The following is a 20302-nucleotide window of genomic DNA, read 5'->3' on the forward strand; positions in this document are numbered from 1 at the left end:
ATAATTTAAATACCAAATTAATGATTATGTCACACGGTGAGCTCTTGATTGACCAACGAAGTTAGCACGACGCAGGTGAGGGCATGTAACTTTGGCGTGCTCATCATCTTGCTTTGACAGTTGAACAAGCAAGGTTGTGCTTTGAGCCGCGGATGTACATGCTCTAATAAATGCTAGTCTTTTGGATTAATGTAGATTTTAAAATAGGACCCTGCTACTCTCGGATAGAAGGTGCTTATTTTAACTAATCTTTAATTTGTCATTTGTTACTTTGTTAGCCATATTTTATAATCCTACTATTGGAAGAGAAACAATTGTCCAAGTACTCTACAATATAAAATTTTGAGACAGTAATTAGTAAGTCATGACCATGAACTTAAGTGCAAAATCACAATTTAATGCTTTAATGCAATCAACGAAATCACTTGATGCCACCAACACAACAATTTTAATGGAGTAACATTACAACATGAGATGAGATAACTCCCTTTTGTAAAATAAATCAATGTTCTATAAATAACAGTTTAAGACGACATAACAGCGTTACTTTTTATTACATCGTGAAAATAAAGACACAACAATGCGTCTCCAGCACTCCCTTTAATGTTTCAAAAATTGTTCACATGGACGATAAAGACACATCGACAGTCGGAAAACCTGTACTGTCTACCTCTAAAGACACATCGACAGTCGGAAAACCTGTACTGTCTACCTCTTGCTGAATTTTCTACATACCGGAATGCTCTCCCACCAACCAATACCGAGTAGAGCTGAAAACTACTACGAATACCAGAGGGCTTCAGTTCCTGACCTGCTGTCGCTAGATTGCATCCTCGTTGGTCATGGCTTAGAACCCAAGGCAGAGAACTATCCTCAACGAATCCAATTGTATCCAGGTTTCCACACAAACATCTAGCCAAGCAAATCTTTAAATAAGATGGGGTTCTGACCAGATGGTGTCACTCCCACGTGTCTTACGAGTGCATCCTTTTCCAAAGATTCCTTCAAATTTGGCCCCTTGTTCAATTGATTTCCTGAAGGTTTGACTTTGTTTCCCCGAAGACCATTTGGTTCTGGGTTCGGATCAATATGACTCTGGGCAGATAGAGACATGTCCGCAAAAAGAGATGTAAAATCGGAATCTTTAGTAGCACCATGAACTCCACCAGTACTTACTGGGGTTGTTTCTTGTGTGAAATCAAACAGACCTTCGAATTGCTTGAAAGGATCTACTGATGGTGTACTGCTGGCAATAGATGGTTCACCCATGTCCAGCAAGTCTGGCGGTGGCTGGGATGTTTTTACAGCAGTGTCAGGAGCTGGAGCCTTCGATGAACGATAAGTGTCTGAAGTGTGATTCTGAGTTTTCAAATTCTTCTGGCTAGGAAGATGTCTGCCCTCAGACTTTGCTGAGCCCCCAAAAAGTGAAGCTGCGAGTTTTTGCTTTTCCGGAGAGATTTCAATTTGCTGCTTTCTTGAAATATATGCTGTATCATGTATTGTTGGTTTTGAACTGCTTGCAGAATCTGGTCTGGGTGTCTCATTCTGAACCTTCACCTGATTGGTGCTTGAACTAGATGGTGCAGGAGAGGAGTAAGTAGGTCGTCCCCACTTCTTCTGAACCCCATCAAGCCGTAGTTTCAGTTCGGATGACCCAGCATCAGAAGCTGACGGAGCAGAAGTAGGATGCAGGATATCAGCGACATATGATGGCTCAACAGGAACAAGCTCAGTTGATGATGCTAATACTGGAGGAATATTATGAGGCAGTGATGGTTTAGGTAGCTCGTAGGCCTCAAACCTAAGAGCATGTGTGGATGGTTCGTGTTCGTCATGACTCTTGAAACTGCTAATACTTGATATTCCTAAGCGCTCACTCTCCGGGATATATGGCTGAGCACCATTTTCTATTGCTTGTTGCACATAACCATCTAGAAATGAAAGATTTTTATCAATCTGCAAAAATTGAAAAAGCATTATTATCTTTGGTGGACACTTGATATAACCAAAAACAGCAAGAGGGGCAGCAAACAAACAAGCAAGCTATTATACGTAAATTGATCTAAGATGGATCATATGATATGAATAGTCCCAGAACACAAATATTGCAGTCAGGTCAGCATCAACTTTATATTGAATTACTTGCTATCGAATCATACGGCATCCAACTATCAAGCAGTACCGTGCCATGTTCCTTTCAGATTTAGATGAGAAGTTATCTGAAACTTGAAAAGATTGGGTGGGGGGCTCTTCAAAAGTTTGCATTCATTAAGGCCATGTTTGGTTGGCGGGAAAGTAAAGTTGGCAAGGAATATGATTCCTAGGAAAATGAATTTCTAGAATATGATTCCTAATAACTTTACTTTCCTGTGTTTGGAGAATACCAAGATTTTAAATTTTATATTTCATTTAAACACCAAACTAAAGATAGACTTATTATTATTTTATTTATAAAAAGAATAATAAATTTTTTTAATAAATTATTAATTACAAATGATGACAATTATATTATTATATATCTATTATTATGATGGATAGTTTAAATATGAATCATCCATCACAATATATAATAATACAAGTATAATTATAGTTACATGGAGTATTATAATCATAAATGATAATAATAATAATAATAATTATTATTATTATTATTATTATTATTATTACTATTATAATATTTAAGGATATTATAATTAAATAAATTTTATAATTTAGAATTTCACTACGATTTTATTAATTATTAATTTATAAAATAATAATTAGTATTTATTACAATATAATTTATATTATATAATTATATTTTAATTATTTAATAAGTTATTAATTATTATTATGATAATAAAAATTATATATAAATATTATAATACAAAGTTATAATTATGATCATTTTAATTATAGTTATTTATTATTATGAAATTAAGTATGATTTGTAATTTAAAATTATTTTTAAAACATTGTAATAATAATAATAATAATAATAATTAAATAATAATAATAATTAAATATGTAAGAATCCTAAAACTGGGAAAAAGAATACCTAAAAAAGTTAGGATTCAGAATCCTAGAAAGTTGTACTAACTTTCCTTGTTTTTGAGATTCTGATTACTTTCTCAGTTTGATTAAAAATCGAAACAAACACAGGAATTTAAAATTTAAGGAATCAGATTACTTTCCCAGACAGAATCCTGGCAACCAAACATGGCCTAAATGTCATCAATGAGTTATCAAATAGTAAGGATGAACAAACTAATCCTTGAATCTGAAAGAAAATGTTACCTCAATGTCATCACAAGTTGAATCCATAGGCATTATTTTCTTGACAGCTTGAGCATCTAAAGTGAAGATGGATTGAAGCTCATAGGCACGCTGCTGAAGGTCCGTTGAGTGAGATGCCAACATTTCTTCAATCAGTGACTGGCACTGTCGAAAGTAAGATGCCACTAATATGAGAATCTCTTCATATAATAGTGATCAAGTGCGGGATTATAGAGAAGAAAATTTCCAGAAACTGGTAGGAATCCTCGTGCTACTCACAAAAGTTATGTAAACCAAAGATGTGATTATAATATAAGTGCGTATAACAGACATCTAAAATTCATATCATCAAGTCATCAACAATAGCACTAGAGATGTGTATGCTATCTAGATATAATGGATAATACTCAAGACATAGTTACAGACAACACCATCAGCAAACCCAGATTGTTTACCTCGGGCAGTAAGTCCACATGTTTCCCAGACGCTATTTCAAATGAATATATTTTCATAATTCCTGTCACTGCATATGCCTTCAAACAAACAGGAAAATAAATATTACAAACAGGAAAATATCAACCAGTTAGTATAATAAAATAATTGAGTAGTGGTATGGAGCCAATTAAATTTGCAGGATAACTGGGATGAGGCCCTGTTTGCAGTTTGTTTCCATAAAAACCCTTTTCATTAAATAAAGCATTCTTCATTATCAGTTGTTCAAATGCATGAGATATTACCATCTGGGAAGTCATTCAAAAACTCATTTTTTTCTTATTGTTGAATAATCTATTAGCACTTCCCTTGTATGCTAGATATAATTCAAATCACAAGAGGTTATAACTGAAATTATTAACAAATAACAAAGTATACCCAATGCTTAATTCAACTAATACAGCAAAAACAATTCAATAATCACATGTTATGACATTTTATTTAGGCACACAATTCAAAATAAATACGGATGACATTAAAACTGTCAAAATTTGTAAATTATTTTTAGAGTTAGTTGTAAACGTTATATTATTGAAAGTTGAACCCCCTGAACAAAATTCAAGGGTCTGTCACCGTCCCCAACTATAAGAGCACAGAACACGCACCAACAATAAATGAGGCTACCAGCCATCACAGTAGTGACCCTATTTGAAACACAACTTTGTTGAGGGCTCAGATTGCATGAGGGTATGGGCTAAGCATTCAAATTACTTGCAAGCCGAAAAGATACCTCAGTGTTCTCAGTCAGTAATTCATACAAACTGGCTTCTTGAGTTTCTGTTGCTTCATATTCTATCCAAATTCCAAAATAAAGCTCTACATTTTTTGATAAACTAATAGTCAATTGCATTTTAACAGGTAAATATAGGGTTTATTCATTTGTCCATAAAAAATTCAAACAGATGAGCATTTCTAGATCCAAAGAGAAACAGTCAAAGTTGGGGACTGAGAGCTCCTTTTCTTGAAACTAAAAGTGTGTATTATATGCTGCTAAGAGAGACTATAAAGCACAGGGTGAGCGCGAGTGTACCAAATTATTATCAATGCGCAATGTTTTCAGTTTTCAGAACTTAGAGAGACGTGAACAGACAATTAGCCCGAGTAATACACCAAAAATATGTACCATATACAACACAGGAACAATGTTACTGCACAGGATATATCACACAATTTGAAATACCTACCTTCACTTTATCATCATCTGGGTGTGCCTCTGCAACATCGCACAACTTCCCAATGATGTATGAGGAAGAATATTTATCATCTGCAATCCCATATTCTCCTAAGACCCAACAAATTACCTGCAGCATTAGAAAATACAGAAGGCATGGTGAGAGGTGAGCAAGCTTGCCTTTGAGAGAGGGTGACAAAATTGAAAGACTAAGTATAAATATAGTTGGTTAAAAGAAAGTTAGGATGGCAAGCTGCCACTTCAAAGCTTGGGGCATAAAATATGTTAAAAGACGGAATCTTGGCTGTTCAGTAACATACTTGAAGAAAAGCAGATGGTAGTTTTGGCTCTCCCATAATTCGAAGATAAGACTCCACCTGCACTCGATAGATAATAGCATATTATGATGAGAAATACTAAATGAGCACAACCATTACTTCATCATCAAATTTTACACCAATAAACAAATTACTGCTAAGTGCTAACAAAGCTATTTATCGTTTCCTGAGGGGCTTTACTAAATCTTATCTGTCTCATAGGAGGTCTCTATTCTCTTTGTCAATAAAACAAGGTTTGGAGGAACATGATGCACAGTAAAATAAAAGCTAGTTAATCACACATGGAAGATTTTATTGACAAACTAATCATTTCAGGAGATAGTTAACTGATAATTAGTTGAAAGGAGACCAAGTATGTGGGTAATATCAAATTTTAGGTGCCAAAAGAAAACATACAGCAGATGATCTAAGCTGACTATCTGCAGTATCATCATCCTCTCCAAATCCCTCTGCAATCAACTTCATCAAGTTATGTGCAACTTTAGCATTCATCAGGTCCCCTGCATGCTCAAATACTTTATTCATGGTCTGGAAAAGGGAAAAAAAAACAGAAAATCAAAATTCCATATATATGAAGGTAAAATTGAAAACAACTGATTCAAGATAACAAAACAATGAGTACCTGTATGAACCATTGGTTGCTTGGAGCAAACTGTTCACCAAGTTCAACACATCTTGAAGCTATTTCGGTTTTGTAATGACTATCATTGATGCTTATCATATACTCAATCATACGGTCCACAATTACTTCTACATTTGATGACTTGGTCATTTTGTAGAGCAGGTTAAATGTCTTTCGCTTTAGGGTATCATCAGGGTCCTGCAAAATACAGAATAAATTTTTCAGAAGCATAAAAGGAAACAATAACTTAATCATAATTCATAAGAAGTCCTTACCAGATTTAGCCAAACTTGATAAGAAGTAAGAACAAGCAATACTAACTTTTCTAATTAAAAATATATATGTATAACACAGATAAAGGATAACAACTACAAACTAGACAAGCCTAAAAACAGCACTCTAGGTAACAAATCTTGTCTGACATATTCGAAGGTAAACATCTTTCAGTGCCTTATACATTGTCCAGTACCTTTGATTTCAATTCAATGGTCAATGCAAACCTCATATGCTTACTGGATTCAGATTTCAAGTTATCATGCCTAATATTCTAGAATGCAACTTAAGTAATCTATAAACAGGTGAATTCTAACTTAATTTATATGTGATATCCTGGCATGGCAGCCATTTTGAATCATAACAGACTGTTACGAAGCATGAGAATCATATTTTACAAGAAATGGAAAGTACAATTTTTTTGTATTTGAAATTAAATCAGAAACAATCTAAATCCAGTTTTCATCAATAGAAACGCCATATCTTACCTCTAAGCAGTCAATTACAGCCAGTTGGTGCTGCTCAGCTATTTCTGGGTTTATCTTTATTAGTCGAGTAAGAGCATCAATACCAAGATACTTCAGGTTGTTGCTGTCGCTCTGACCAAAAGACATGAATCTAGCTATTATCTAACAAAAAAACCATAAAAATTTGATTCCAGAATATCTCCAAGTTTTAGAAGACTTACTTTTAGAAATTTTGCAATGGCATCAGCAGCAGCTTCAAGCAACTTTGGGTTCGGATGTAATGATGAAATGCAACAAATGCTCTCATAAAGGATGGCATTCCCAATATTGCTTGTTGAATCACATTTTCTCATTATGTCACCTAAAATTGTGTACATTTGTTCACTGGCCTTCTTGTCATCAATACCCAGTAGGGACAGAATTTTCAACAATTTAATCTGCGAAAACAAAAATTAGGCTATTTATTATTAAAAATATGAATAATGAGAACATTTGCAAACCTACATTTATGCAAAAAAAATTACATACCCTGCAGTTGTGTTTTGCTTTGGCCTTCACTAAGGACTAAGGAGCATATTCACAATACAACACGTACATATTGGTAGCATAGTAGGGAGTTTAGGGTTGTAGTCAAGAAAAGATGCTTGTGTTTTGTATGGAAGAAGTAAAAAACAAAAGAAGTAACCTCATGAACCCACATGGGACGAAATTGCTCTGAACAATACAGGTATTCAAATCCCACCACAAGCATAACTATAAGGGAAAATTTATAACTCATCTTCTAAGTCTGATCTTCCACTAAAACATGACCAAACTAAAAAAATTTGCTAGATGCGAATGCATAAGACGATAAGGAAAACATGGTCTCACCTGAATGAATGGAGCAGGCATCTGATGATAGTCGTAACTCTTCGGTAGCCTGCGCTCAGCTACTTGCTTAAGAATGTTTACAAAACTAACTACCAGGTCCTTATATTTGTCAACATCAGCAGCAATAAGATCAAACAGAGGGCAAAGAGCAGCACCCATGACCCCAGGATCATTGTCGCAAAGTTTCTGCAATAAAATTATTTGGTGGGAAAAAATAATTAATTGTTTCCAGCAATACTTTCTCATCCACAAAGTTTAAAAGGGTGATCTAAGGTAAATCGTTGATAAACAACATAATATAAATAATTCAAATATTTCTACTATGCCCACTTTTAAGAACTGATTAGCTTCAATAAAGCCACACTTAATTTTAAAGGATGGAAGTTATATCAGGTGTCCTAAATGCTGCAAACCAAGCATGTTTTTTAGATTTATCACCGTTCTGTGGTTGATAAATGCTAGTACAAGCTAGCAAGAGTTTGGACTTAGCTCAATCTTCAAATTAAAGGAGTAGCATTAATCTTCATATACCACCATTTTTAAAACTTTAAGCGAGTAATTTATTATAGTAGTATTTACTAAGATCTCTAACATATGGAGTAAGTAACACACTTGTAAATACATTGACAATATTAAAAGAGCACCTTCCGGAAATTGGAAATGAGATGGGAAACCGACCCAGGAGCCTTTTGAGAAAACCGATGAAGCGCCATGACAGCCTTCTTCCTCACCGCCTCCTTCTGGTGGCCTAACAGCTCCACAACCTGCGGCAGAACAGCTGGAATCGTCTCCTCATTGATCAACCTACACACCGCATTCAAAGCCGCGCAAACCACCAAATAGTTATCGCTCTTCAAGTCCTTCTGTATCGTGTTCACGATCAAAATAATCAAGTCATGATCCTCGTTCAGAAACAACGTAACCGCCAGGTATCCAGATCTTTTGAGCAGCAAGTTCTCGTCGTGCGTCATCTTAACGGCGTGGATGTACCCGAAGGAGGCGTCGTGGCCGAGCATCTCGACATAGAGGAGGCGGATTATGTACTCCTTGAGCTTGTATTTGGGGGTGTTCGGGTCGTTCAACCTAAGTTTGAGGGTCTCCACTTCACGCAATACAATGCGGTCTTCCTCGGCTTTGGATCGAGACTCGCCGATTGATTTGATGAGGTCGAGAAACTCTTTAGACTGCCCGAATCCACCTTGGGAACCCATTGCGAGCTCCCGGCCGATTGTCTTTAGCTGCTCCAGCTTTGAAAACGTTTAGAATTGGAGTGAATTGGATCGATCTCGGCCGAGATTGGATGAAATTCAGGCCAGGGCAGATAAATTGGCAGCAGATTTGGGTTTAGGGTTTGAGAAATTGGGGAAATCTACATAGATAACATGAAGATCCAAAGAGAGACAATAAGATTAGAGTGTGAGATTGAGATTTGTGTGTATATTCTGTGCAATACGTGTAAGTGCTGAGAGAGAAGACGAAGAATTAAAGGATGGCTCGTTGATGTACAAGCTTTGTTGCGAAGTGTGCAATGCTTATTTTCCAAACGTGTTTCACACTTCAAATACAGGTGTCTGCAACTTCGCAATTATTCATTTTCAAACAAAATTATTTATAGGGCATAAATTAATACTACTGCTACTAGTCTTTATACTCCCTCCACCTCATAATTCCATTTGAATTCCGCCTAAATTTTAAGAAATATAAAGGAAATTTGGTGAAAAAGATAATGAAATGTGAGTCTTATTATTATATATTAGTTTTATAATAAAATGAGAGTGGAAAAATATTAGTGGAATGTAAGATCTATTACTATTTAAGGAATATTCCAAACGAGATTCCTAAAGTCGAACATCCAAAAATGGTAATCCGGGACTTCTAAAGTGGGATGTAGGGAGTATTAAATTATTTGTGTTATTTTTATAAAGTACCTTAAAATTTGTTATTTGCATAATTACTTTTAAAAATTACTCCTACATAAAATGCAAGCTATATTTCTTCTTTTTATTTATTTATTTGTAGTTATAAAACAACATATACCAATCGAGCTATGATTTTATGAGATTTGTAAAATTAATTAATTATGTCAATAATAATTTTAAAAATAAAAGTGACAAATTAAATGTATAATTACTTAATAGACCAAATACGAGTGATACTCGTGAATGATATTTGCATAAAATATGTAATGTAACATCTCTTGTTAATCATTTTATTTTGCAAGTCCAGAAAACAACCCTTATTTAAAAATCATAATGATTTATTTGGGGGTGGGATTTGTTCTTTATTTGTTGGGTGATTCCTATGTTGGATCATTTGAAATAAAAGGCGCAGATCTTCGAATTTATATATACTGATGAAAATCCGATCCCCGCTTTCACACACATTCACACACTAGAAAGAGCAGCGCCACATGGCTTGAAAATTTTCGTCTCCATATTCAAACGATTTCGTGCTCGTTCATGGCGAACCAATCTTCCAGAAACAGCAACAATGCGACGTCGCCGCCCTCTCCTTCGCCGGGGGGAGATTCGTTCATCGGAAGTTTCATAAGCGTTATGTCGAAATCGGAGATTCGTTACGAGGGCATTCTTTACTTCCTCAATACTCAGGACTCCACTTTCGGCCTCAAAGATGGTGAATTCCGCCGTCGTTTGCTATATATGATGTTTTGCATTTCCGGTTTCCTTTATTCACGAATTATTGCCGCCTTTGCTTATGCGCTTCAATTAATTGAGATTATATTTCTAAATCCGCTCGTGTATAATGTTCTTCATGTTTAGAAACATCAAACATTCCTATAGGAGTTGAAGCCTAGCGTTTAATGATTTTTAATACTAGTAAGTTTGGTGTTTTTTTATTGAACCTACATAAACAAAGCCATCTGTTTCTGGTGAACTTTGTGACTTCTGAGTTGTTGATTGTTGTGAATTGCGTTGGATGTTTATAATGTCACTTCTTATGCACAAGCTTGGTCACGTTTGATTAGAATATCCGAGTGTGAACCCCCTCTTAATGGGGAGTATATAAGGATGAAAGATGTCTACAGTGTAATGTACATTTTATTGATTGGGAAAATTGGCGTTACCAAGAAATAGTGAATTGATAGTATATTCCAGTTGTTGAGTGCGAATAAGAAGTTTAAGTTTGTAGTTTTGACTTCAACAACTGTGGATTGCTGAACTCGAAATTTATCCTGTGTTGCCTAGCTGCTACCGAATTTGGAATGACTTTGTATTTTTTCTGCTGTTCAAATAATAAGTTGTTGATTGATTGCAGTGAGATCATTTGGCACAGAGGGAAGAAGGAATGATGGACAAGAAGTTCTACCAAGCGACCAAGTCTTTGAATACATTCTGTTTCGTGGGAGTGATATTAAAGTGAGTATGGATGCTGTCTTAGATTGATTTGGAAATGTCTTTTTAAAGATCAGCTTTTACTGTACTAGCATCACGGTTGATCTCTATTTAAGGGGCTTGGTTTGAGTCATTATACACATCTGTATTTATTATGGTAACCACTTAATTTAAGGGGCTGAAGTATCAAATTATAATATGGTTCTCTCAGAACTGTCCATGGATTCTTTTGAACTCATACATATTGTATGTTTTTTGTTGCAGGATTTAAAAGTAATAACTAACCCACCAGTTCAAAAGCAGGAGAAACTACACGATGATCCTGCAATTATAGAGGTAATGCCTGTTCACTGTTGTCGTATTATGATGCTTTGCTTGGACATTCTGTTGATCTAATCTTCTATACTTCAGTCAAACCATCATATTCCGCCATCCAGTTCATCCCATTTGGTCTCAGGATATTCGACCGAATCCAAGTTGTACAGTGAACCATCTGGAATTAATGCGAGATCCTACTTAAACATGTTGCCTTCTAATCCTTCTGGAAGTCAGATGGGGTGGGGTTCTTCTCAGTGTACTTATAGTGGTTCCTCTTCATATGACATGCCATTATCAACACAAGGGCAGGGATATTGTGCAGCACCAGGGAGCATTACTATTACTCAACATCTGTCACCAACTCCCATGAAATATCCAATGCAGAATCAAGTTCTTACAACCATGGCAATGGCAAATATATCAGATGTTGTTCCTTCTGAGTATCAACTTGCAACATCCAGTTCTAGTTGTTTAAATTCGTCACCCAATCCTACTTCTGAGCAACTGCCTCCATCCATGCCGTTCATTAATTCACTTTCTTTTAAGCAGTCCCAGCTCTTATATAATTCCACATTAATAAACTCAAGGGGGTTGACCCAACCTTTTCCATTAGCCTACCAGAAGGCAAGTAGCACTGAAGCTCAAGCTGTTAACAAAGTTATTCCCGATCCTGCATCATCCCTTCCTGCTCAATTCTTACCATATTCAGCATCTTCTGTTATGGGTCAAGTATCAAACTTCTCTCTTGGAGCTTCAAACTTGTCACAGCCCAGATTATCTAAATATTCTCCGTCAAACAATTTGTATGCGGAACAGAAGGATACAACTGATATTAGTTCAAGTTCTCTAAATTTCTTGTCATCAGCTGCTGGCCCAACAGTTCAACCGCCTCTTTTGCCATTGCCACCAGCTTCACAAAAGGTCAGCTATCTGGTTTGTTTTATTTCTTTTTATACATTGGACTTCTCTAATATACTTGGCTTATTCAATGTTTCCACATCGACTCTATATGTGCCTTCTGGATATCAATTCAATCTTTGGGGGAAAAATTTAATAACTTTCGAATTCTTAAAACATATATTTAACTTTCACGAAGTCACCTTTTCAAACTATGAAGCTAAGATACCTAAAAAAGGTAGCTTTTCAATTTGAAATTTGAAGGTGTTAATATACATTAACAACATATCTGACTTCAGTTATTGATTTTTAGATACATTATGGTATGCTCAAATCCAAATCCCACAAGATTTTGCAATCTCACAAAAGGATCATTAAAAAGCATGAGCCGTTGTTAAAACATTATAAAGTTGATGATCCCTCAGTATGTTTAAGCTGATCAAATTATTGTATGTTTGTCATATATTTTCTACCTATTGCCTAGGTGAAGATCAAAACTTCTGGCTTTTTACAAAATTCTCTTGAATATTTGCAGTTGCCATCCCCTCTCCAATATACTGAAGAATTTGATTTTGAAGCAATGAATGAGAAGTTTAAGAAAGATGAAGTATGGGGTTATCTTGGGAAAGCAAACCAAAGAGAGCATATGGATGGGATGCAAAGTGCAAATAGTGGCCAAGAGTTTGGGGATAATAAAATTGACTTGATATCCAAGAGTGATCTCAAGGTATATTTCAAGAATTTTGCTGTTCGCAGTAATTGATAGTTTTACTTTTTTTTAATCTTAATGTTATTCATCTGCATGCAGCCTGCATACAGCAAGGATGACTTCTTCGATACAATTTCTTGTAATTCTCTCGGGCGGGGAACTAGGGATGGGCAGAATCGATTATCCGAGAGAGTTAAATTAGACTTGGAGGTTAGTATATACTTTCTCCATCCCAGTATCCCACATTCCCACTAACAATGTCCCAAAATCACTTTTGGGTTGTCGCATTTATAATGTCTCAAATCCAAAAAAGTGCCTTAACAAGTGGGGGCCCTTTAACTTATAGCCACAAAAACTGCATTCCTTAATATGTTGGCCCAAAATTTTTGAGTCATTATTAGTGGGATGGAGGGAGTACTACTTTAGAAGCCTTTCTACATGTGTATATGAAAATTTCCTGGCAAATACTTACATTTATGTGTTTATTATTCCAGACATTTGGCTATTTTCAAAGAAGAACTCAGTTTGGTTACAGTGGGCAGAGAGGTGGACATGGTCAGCATCGTGGCCCATACAATTGGGGAAGAGGATATAATTATGGTTATAGAGGTCATGGTCGTTACATGTAAAGATGACTGAGGACGATTCATGATTCGGAGCATGAAAGCTGGTGAAACTTGAAATTGATCTTCTTTCGGTCCTTCAACAAGTTGATTCTCAAGACCAGCCGTGATGGATAATGAGATTAGTTAGCATGAGACTTTATTATACCTATAGCTTAGACACTGGGGGTCATGATTTTTTTGCTCTTGAACCTGCTGGCTCTTCAAATTACTAGTTTTTAAGTAAGTACTGGTTTTTAATGATGTATACTTATAACTAGCCTTTAGGCAAAAATGAGAAAAGGGGCAGCATAGTCAACATGTTTGTGTTAATGTCTTTTTTAATATGCAGTTCTTAGATAACAGTGACATGCTACTATGCTAGCTTCTTTGGTTCTTTACATTAACAAAATTGGCCTTTTTTTTGTATCCAAGGAGAAGTGCTATAGTATCTGCAGAAATTATATATGGAAATCTAATCTTGTTTGTGATCGACTGACACTTTCGTTGTTTGATTGTCTTTATTCTGTACTTTGCAATTTTAACTTTTTAGCTGGCTGTTTATTTAGAGTGCTGTTGCAAAGTTGCATGTGCTTCCTTTCCTTCTATTACAGGTATAAATATATAAATACAGCAATTTGGTTTTTCTCTGTGTATTACAATCTTTTCCTAGCTTGAGAATGATTGTTGTGAGTAAACATATATCAACCATTAGTTATGTTAGGTATTGCTCTTGTATAATCTTGTCATTTATCAACTTTTGCAAGAACTAAGGACCCTTGTGTTTCTTCAGCTTTGTTTCGCCTAACAGCTGCTATACCGGAGCCAAGGGTTGAGCCGAGAGCCAGCAAGGTGAGTATGGCTGAACCAATGTAGACTCCATCTTTAACTAGGTAGCACTCTCCATCTAACCATCCTTCTCCAAAGGCTTGACTCTGGTTCATGCTGCTTGCTGCACTTAATAAAACCACTGCAACTCCAAAGCCAATCCTGCAACATCATTCATTATATTTTATAGTATTGCTTTAACAAAACTGTCTAGAAATTATTATCTGTTTTCCTAGATTTTACACCCTAGAGCTATGTCAAACTCAACAGTAGAATTCATGCATATGATATGATATTAGTTTCTTGATTTGATTAAATATTTAGGGGAAACTGGAGAGGGAGAGAGTCTAACCAGGAAAAAACGAGTAAACTGCGTGTGACTGTAAAATAGCCCCCCTTCTCTCTCGGGCTGAATTTTCTGTAAATGAATAAACTACCTGCGACTTGATTGATGCTAAGGCAGATTAAGGCTGCAATTCCTAGTTCGAATGACACAGTTCCAGGCAGGTAACACAGCTTTCCATCGAATAGGAGATCATCTTTCTGAAAAAAAGAGGGGCAGAATCTCAAAGTTGCAGTATAAAATAGGGATGTTGGCCACAGTTAGACTATACCTTAGTTTTCTTGAGTTCTGCAGCGAGGCATAAGGTGAAGGAGACGACGGCGATGGAGGAGAAGATATATCGATTTAGTGGTTGCATATACATGGGGGTGTGGAGTTTGTATAGAGGAGATAAGGAGGTGGAAGATGATGATATGGAGAGGAGGCTTGGAGTTTACTCAAAGGGAAACAGAGTTTGAAATGTGTTGCTTTCTTTTGTTGGTGGCTGTGTGTTTCTTAAGACGGGATGCCTCAAATTAATTCTATCTTCATAAGCAACAACAATTTGTGATAAGTAGTAGTAACAATATGTAATTAATTAAACAATTATGCTTATTTATGTAATTAAAATATTACCTAACACGTACTAGTTTCCAAAATAGTAGTATAGATTAGTCAACAGGGTGAAGAGGCGTATTGCAATAAGAACAACCCGATATAATTATTTAATTTCATATTTCTGGAGAGACGTTAACTATTCAATTTAGCAAGTTTTAATTTTAATTTTAATTTTAATTTTCCACGCAACAAAATAAACCACGCTTGTAAATTCCTATGTTTTCAATTGATTCTCAATTTCTCATATTGTGATTGAGATCGGTTTATTCCAAAATTAGGGTTACTTAAAGTTCATAATTTTAGATTTCTTATAGAGCTAATATTCGAAAAAATGCGCTTGTTATATACACCTCAATTCTTATTAAGACCATCCACGAGACCACGACGCATATGAACTGCATTTCATTCTCCAATGTGCGCTCAATACCAATATTTAATTATTGAAAATTAGAAACTTTTGAAGCTACATGGCAACATTGTTCAAAGTAAAAGTGATAGCATTAATAAAGTAAGAGAAAATGGATAAAATAAAAGAGAGGAAACGAAAAAGTAGTGAAAGGAGTGGTATTTGATTATGAGGTCCATCTTTTAAAATAGAAAGTTTAAATTTCTATTTTTAACGGACGAACTAAAATGAAAATACTTTTTTTTTATTTTAAATGATGGAGATAGCATTTGTTAGATGATAAAATGAATTTATAATTCATATTAATTGTTATTGTTTATTGGTGACATTTACTCTGAATGGTAACTCTCCATTTAGGGAGAATCAATCAACTATCAAACGACATTCCACTTTTAACACAACTCATCAAGTGATTCTTCAAATTTAATTGGTTTAACACCCTGATTAGTTTCATCTAAGCTTCATCGTGGATTTCTTTTTTTGGTTCAATATCAAAATAAGCTTCCTAAATTGGGAAATTTATTTTTAAAATTCCTTATAAGAGACGTGTCTCCAATTAATACACACATAAGGATCATCAGTCTCTCACTTGACACCTCAATTTTCATTTGTGCGAAAATACATCTCCATCTTAAAAAAATCTAGACGGTTTTGTAGACCCCACAACGGCCCAATCCTCCGACAACAATGTGGGCATCAAAGGCGAAACTATTGTGCTTCCGAAGATCCCTTCGATCCCAAGACATTGGCTTCGTGCGGCTTGAAAATCGACTATGGCGACGAGCATGGAAATCGACTATGGTGGAGACCACATATGGGAAGTGGGAGAGAAGCATAAGGGCATCCACAGTGGTGCGGATGTCCCGGCGGACATCCCAAAAACACCTTCTGCCACGTCATAAGGACTTCACACTGCACAGTGGCGGACATCCCCAAGGACATCTCGATGGACTTCCCATCATAATAAAAATTCACAAATTCACCAAATTAAACAATTTGCGGAATTAAAATTTCGCTACGATTACGGAATAAAAATTTCATTAAATAAAAAAAAGAAATGTACATTTCAACAAAAAAAACACTAAAAAAAGTACACTTCAATAAATATAAATTCCATCAACGACGACTCCTCCGCTGCCATACTTCTTCAATTATATCGTTCTGGAGTCGAATATGAGCTTGTTTTTTGCGCATGTCGGCAAATGCACGGACTCGCTCGACCTCGTCATGGGGTATCCTCATACGTACATTGCCGGTGGCCACGCCGTGGCTTGGACCCGCAGCATCAGCATCATCATTGGCCCAATCCGTCAGTGCTGGACCTTCATCTTCGACAATCATGTTATGCATGATAATACATGCGTATATCATATCGGCAGTGCGAATGAAATGGAGTTCAACGAGCCGTATTTATAGAATTTTCAGAAAAAAAATATAAAATAATCCGGACGTCCGTGGGGTCAACGCAATGGCGGACGTCCGCAAGGACGTCGCGACGGACGTCCCGGGAACGCCGCGGAACTCCGGTGTCCGCAGCGGACGTCCGTATCCGCGTCACCGCTGCGCAATGGCAGACATCCCGCGTGGAACTTCGGTACGCCGGCCGGACATCCGCCAGGACGGGTGCCATTGTGGATACTCTAAGCCAACCTGAACAAGGATAGATCATCCAGGTTAAGGTCTATAGCTAGTGATAATTGCTCTATTAAGTTTTATACAAAATATCGTAAATTTCAATTTTCAAATCTGTTCCCTAATCAAACTTGTATTAGTAGTACTATAAATTAATACTAGTAGATTAGAATTTGAATATGTCTATAATTACAAAATTATACGAGAAAAATATAACTGCAGTGGCTGTGGATTCTCTAATTGATTCTGTTTAGCGGAGGCGGCTAACACTATCGACGCCACCGGCCGTCGCCCTCCAACTGAAACCGCCGAATCAATTTCGACACATCCACAGCTCCACACGAAAATTGAGCGCAAAGAAGACTGAATTTAACAATTCAAAAAAAAGGAGAAAATATGGCGGCAGAAACATCAAGCTCGCACAATTCAATTCCTCCATCGCGCTTCCCCACCCACCACGGCGCCGCCGAAATCCACCCCCAAGTTCGAATCCTCTGCGAAATCGTCGCCACGGCGCCAACGTACGAGGTCGAGGGCCGTCTCGCCTCCAGTCAAATCAAGCCCGAGCACGAATTCGTCCAACAAGTCCTCAAGCACTCGTACAACTCCCCTGCCGCCGCCGCCAAATTTTTCCGATGGGCCGGGCTGGTGCAGAGGCACACTCCGTACTCGTGGAATCTCATGGTGGATCTGCTGGGGAAGAACAAGCTCTTCGATCCCATGTGGGATGCCATCCAGTCTATGAAGCAAGAGGGATTGCTGTCGCTGACGACGTTCGTTTCAGTTTTTGAGAATTATTGCATTGCTGGGAGGTTTAATGATGCTGTCTTGACTTTCGATGTCTTGGAGGGGTAAGCCAATTCTGTCTGTGTATTGCGGTGAATTTGAATTTGTGTGTTTAGGGTTTATGATGTTTGTGAATTTCTATGGATTGGCTCTGGTCATTGTTTGTTTTGCTTCATTTGAAAGCAAATGCATGACTATGAGATGCCAAACTCTTCCGAGACACCAAAAGAAGCAGTGCATAATTTTGAAACCAGAGTCCCCATTTCGTAGTTAAGATAGTGATATTAGAGATTCTGAAGATTTTCTGTTATCTAAAGGATCAAGCTTGCTCATGCCTTGTTAGGAGAAGTTCGATTTAGTGTTATATACCAATGAATGAATGTAGATGAGAGAACTTGGTAGTGATGCACAAGATTGAGCATTTATCAGGTATGGCTTTTCTTACGTATGTTCTCGTTGGAGGAACATTGGTAGGTTTTGTCCAAGGACTGAAGACCAAGTAATGTAGATATGTAACAAGGAAAAGTCTTTATACGGAGAAGGAAATTCCTTTTTAATCGTCTCCCAGGAATAACAGAGTTAGTTGAATAATAGTATATGAACTTATGTGTTTTTCTAATTTTCCACTTGTAAAGTCATGTTATGATGTTTTTTTTTTACTTTCTGTGAATGCCTTTGTATTCAAACTTATCAAGCCAGTTAACACTTAATGTTTCTTCTAGTGTTGCTGTTTTATCATCCTCTTTGTTCCAGCAACTAGAGGAAAACTGATATTGCTTTTGAAATTTTCCACATTTAACTGTAATCACCAGTGTGTGTTTTGGGCATTTAAGTGAATAAGTTTACAGGTATGGGATCCCACCAGATATTGTTGCAGTAAATTCTTTACTGAGTGCCATGTGCAGAGAAGATAACCGAACTGCGAAAGCACTTGAGTTCTTTGAGAGAATAAAAGGTAAGATACTTCCAGATGCTGACACATACTCGATATTGTTGGAAGGATGTGAGAAGGAAGGCAACGTAGCCAAGGCAAAAATTACTTTTGGGGAGATGGTTATTCGTGTTGGTTGGAGCCCAGAATATATGTTTGCTTATGATGCACTTCTAAATACTCTAGTTCGTGGATCACAGGGTGATGAGGCAATTAAGTTCTTGCAGGTGATGAAGGGGAAGAATTGCTTGCCAGGTTTGAGATTCTTCTCTAATGCACTTGATATATTTGCGAAGCAGAAAGATTCTGCTCATGCTATAATGCTGTGGGATATCATGGTTGGTAGTGGGCTGACGCCAGATTTGATGATGCACAATGTCATAATTAGTTTGCTCACCAGCAGCAACGACATTGACAACGCCTTTCGTTTGCTTGACGAAATGGTGTTCCATGGTGCTTTTCCTAATTCTTTGACGTATAATATGATTTTTGGGTGTTTGATCAAGAACGGAAAGGTGCGTGAAGTGGGAAAGTTCTTTCTCGAGATGATCAAGAATGAGTGGGATCCAACCCCTGCAAATTTTGCTGCTGCCATCAAGGTGTTGTTTGATGGTGATGATCCTGAGATGGCGATTGAGCATTGGAAATATATGTCTAAAAACAACATCTCACCCCGTGATGATAGTGGTAATGCCGTGCTTCTTGGTTTATGTAACCTGGGAAGGTTATCAGATTTAAGAAGGTTTGCAGAGAAGATGATTGATGAAAAAATTATACTCCATGAGTCTACGATGACAAAAGTGAAGAATGCTTTCTACAAGCAGGGAAAAGGTTCACATGAAATCTATGACACTATCTCAAGGAAGTGGAAATCTTCCTGTCTCCAAGCTTGAAGATAAAAGGCAATAGGCATTTTTCTGTGTGGTTGATAGTTGTTATAGTATTGATTAATTGGAAAACTTGGAGCATCTTGTGGTTCGCCCCTTAGACATTCAGCAGATGCTTTGCTTTACCTAGTGGAAGTCTGTGTCATGTTCTACCCCTTAGATGTTAAATAGATGCATTTTCCTTGCACACATTTAGTCCTCTTCCATCCTAGTAAACAATCCAGTTTATTCGTACTGTTCATCTTTTATTGTTGATTTTCTATGATTATATTTCCATCACCCACTTTTGAGAGTTAAGGGAGCTTTGACGAGGAATGAGATATGTGGAGATTGAGGGAAGCGGCAGGGTGGGTTCCATTTTTCCCAACATAATTACATATGTATACATATTCAGATGACAGTATTTTTTTTTCCATTATTAGTAATTGATTCACTGCGTTTTGCATGAATGTTATCCCCTGCCTCCTTGTTGGGTTCAGTTAATGAGGTGGGATCTAATATAGTCTATGATGTTTTCTCACAAAT

The 20302-nt window shown here is 36.7% G+C and overlaps 4 protein-coding genes across 4 annotated transcripts; 2 read left to right on the plus strand and 2 right to left on the minus strand.

Annotated features, from left to right (window-relative positions):
• Positions 1-493: 493 nt before the first annotated feature.
• Positions 494-9022, minus strand: LOC121784804 (AP-4 complex subunit epsilon-like). Its single transcript, XM_042183041.1, has 11 exons — positions 8133-9022; positions 7489-7674; positions 6840-7055; positions 6640-6750; positions 5879-6076; positions 5653-5784; positions 5239-5295; positions 4932-5048; positions 3711-3788; positions 3277-3420; positions 494-1956 (listed from the first exon to the last, which is right to left on the minus strand). Exons 1-11 carry the CDS (start codon positions 8697-8699, stop codon positions 913-915), a joined length of 2850 nt encoding a protein of 949 aa, XP_042038975.1. The 5' UTR covers positions 8700-9022; the 3' UTR covers positions 494-912.
• Positions 9023-9730: 708 nt separating this feature from the next.
• Positions 9731-13807, plus strand: LOC121783695 (decapping 5-like protein). Its single transcript, XM_042181842.1, has 7 exons — positions 9731-10122; positions 10765-10865; positions 11106-11177; positions 11253-12080; positions 12592-12783; positions 12865-12975; positions 13260-13807. The coding sequence occupies exons 1-7, from the start codon at positions 9948-9950 to the stop codon at positions 13392-13394; spliced, it is 1614 nt and encodes a 537-aa protein (XP_042037776.1). The 5' UTR covers positions 9731-9947; the 3' UTR covers positions 13395-13807.
• A 131-nt stretch (positions 13808-13938) lies between these two features.
• Positions 13939-15052, minus strand: LOC121783696 (protein MODIFYING WALL LIGNIN-2-like). Its single transcript, XM_042181844.1, has 3 exons — positions 14810-15052; positions 14548-14738; positions 13939-14357 (listed from the first exon to the last, which is right to left on the minus strand). Exons 1-3 carry the CDS (start codon positions 14900-14902, stop codon positions 14114-14116), a joined length of 528 nt encoding a protein of 175 aa, XP_042037778.1. The 5' UTR covers positions 14903-15052; the 3' UTR covers positions 13939-14113.
• Positions 15053-17349: 2297 nt separating this feature from the next.
• LOC121784592 (pentatricopeptide repeat-containing protein At1g77360, mitochondrial-like) lies at positions 17350-20053 on the plus strand. Its single transcript, XM_042182758.1, has 2 exons — positions 17350-18024; positions 18808-20053. Exons 1-2 carry the CDS (start codon positions 17570-17572, stop codon positions 19781-19783), a joined length of 1431 nt encoding a protein of 476 aa, XP_042038692.1. The 5' UTR covers positions 17350-17569; the 3' UTR covers positions 19784-20053.
• Positions 20054-20302: the final 249 nt, after the last annotated feature.

The sequence above is a fragment of the Salvia splendens genome, chromosome 21 (assembly GCF_004379255.2).
Source record: "Salvia splendens isolate huo1 chromosome 21, SspV2, whole genome shotgun sequence".
Taxonomy (NCBI): Eukaryota; Viridiplantae; Streptophyta; class Magnoliopsida; order Lamiales; family Lamiaceae; genus Salvia; species Salvia splendens.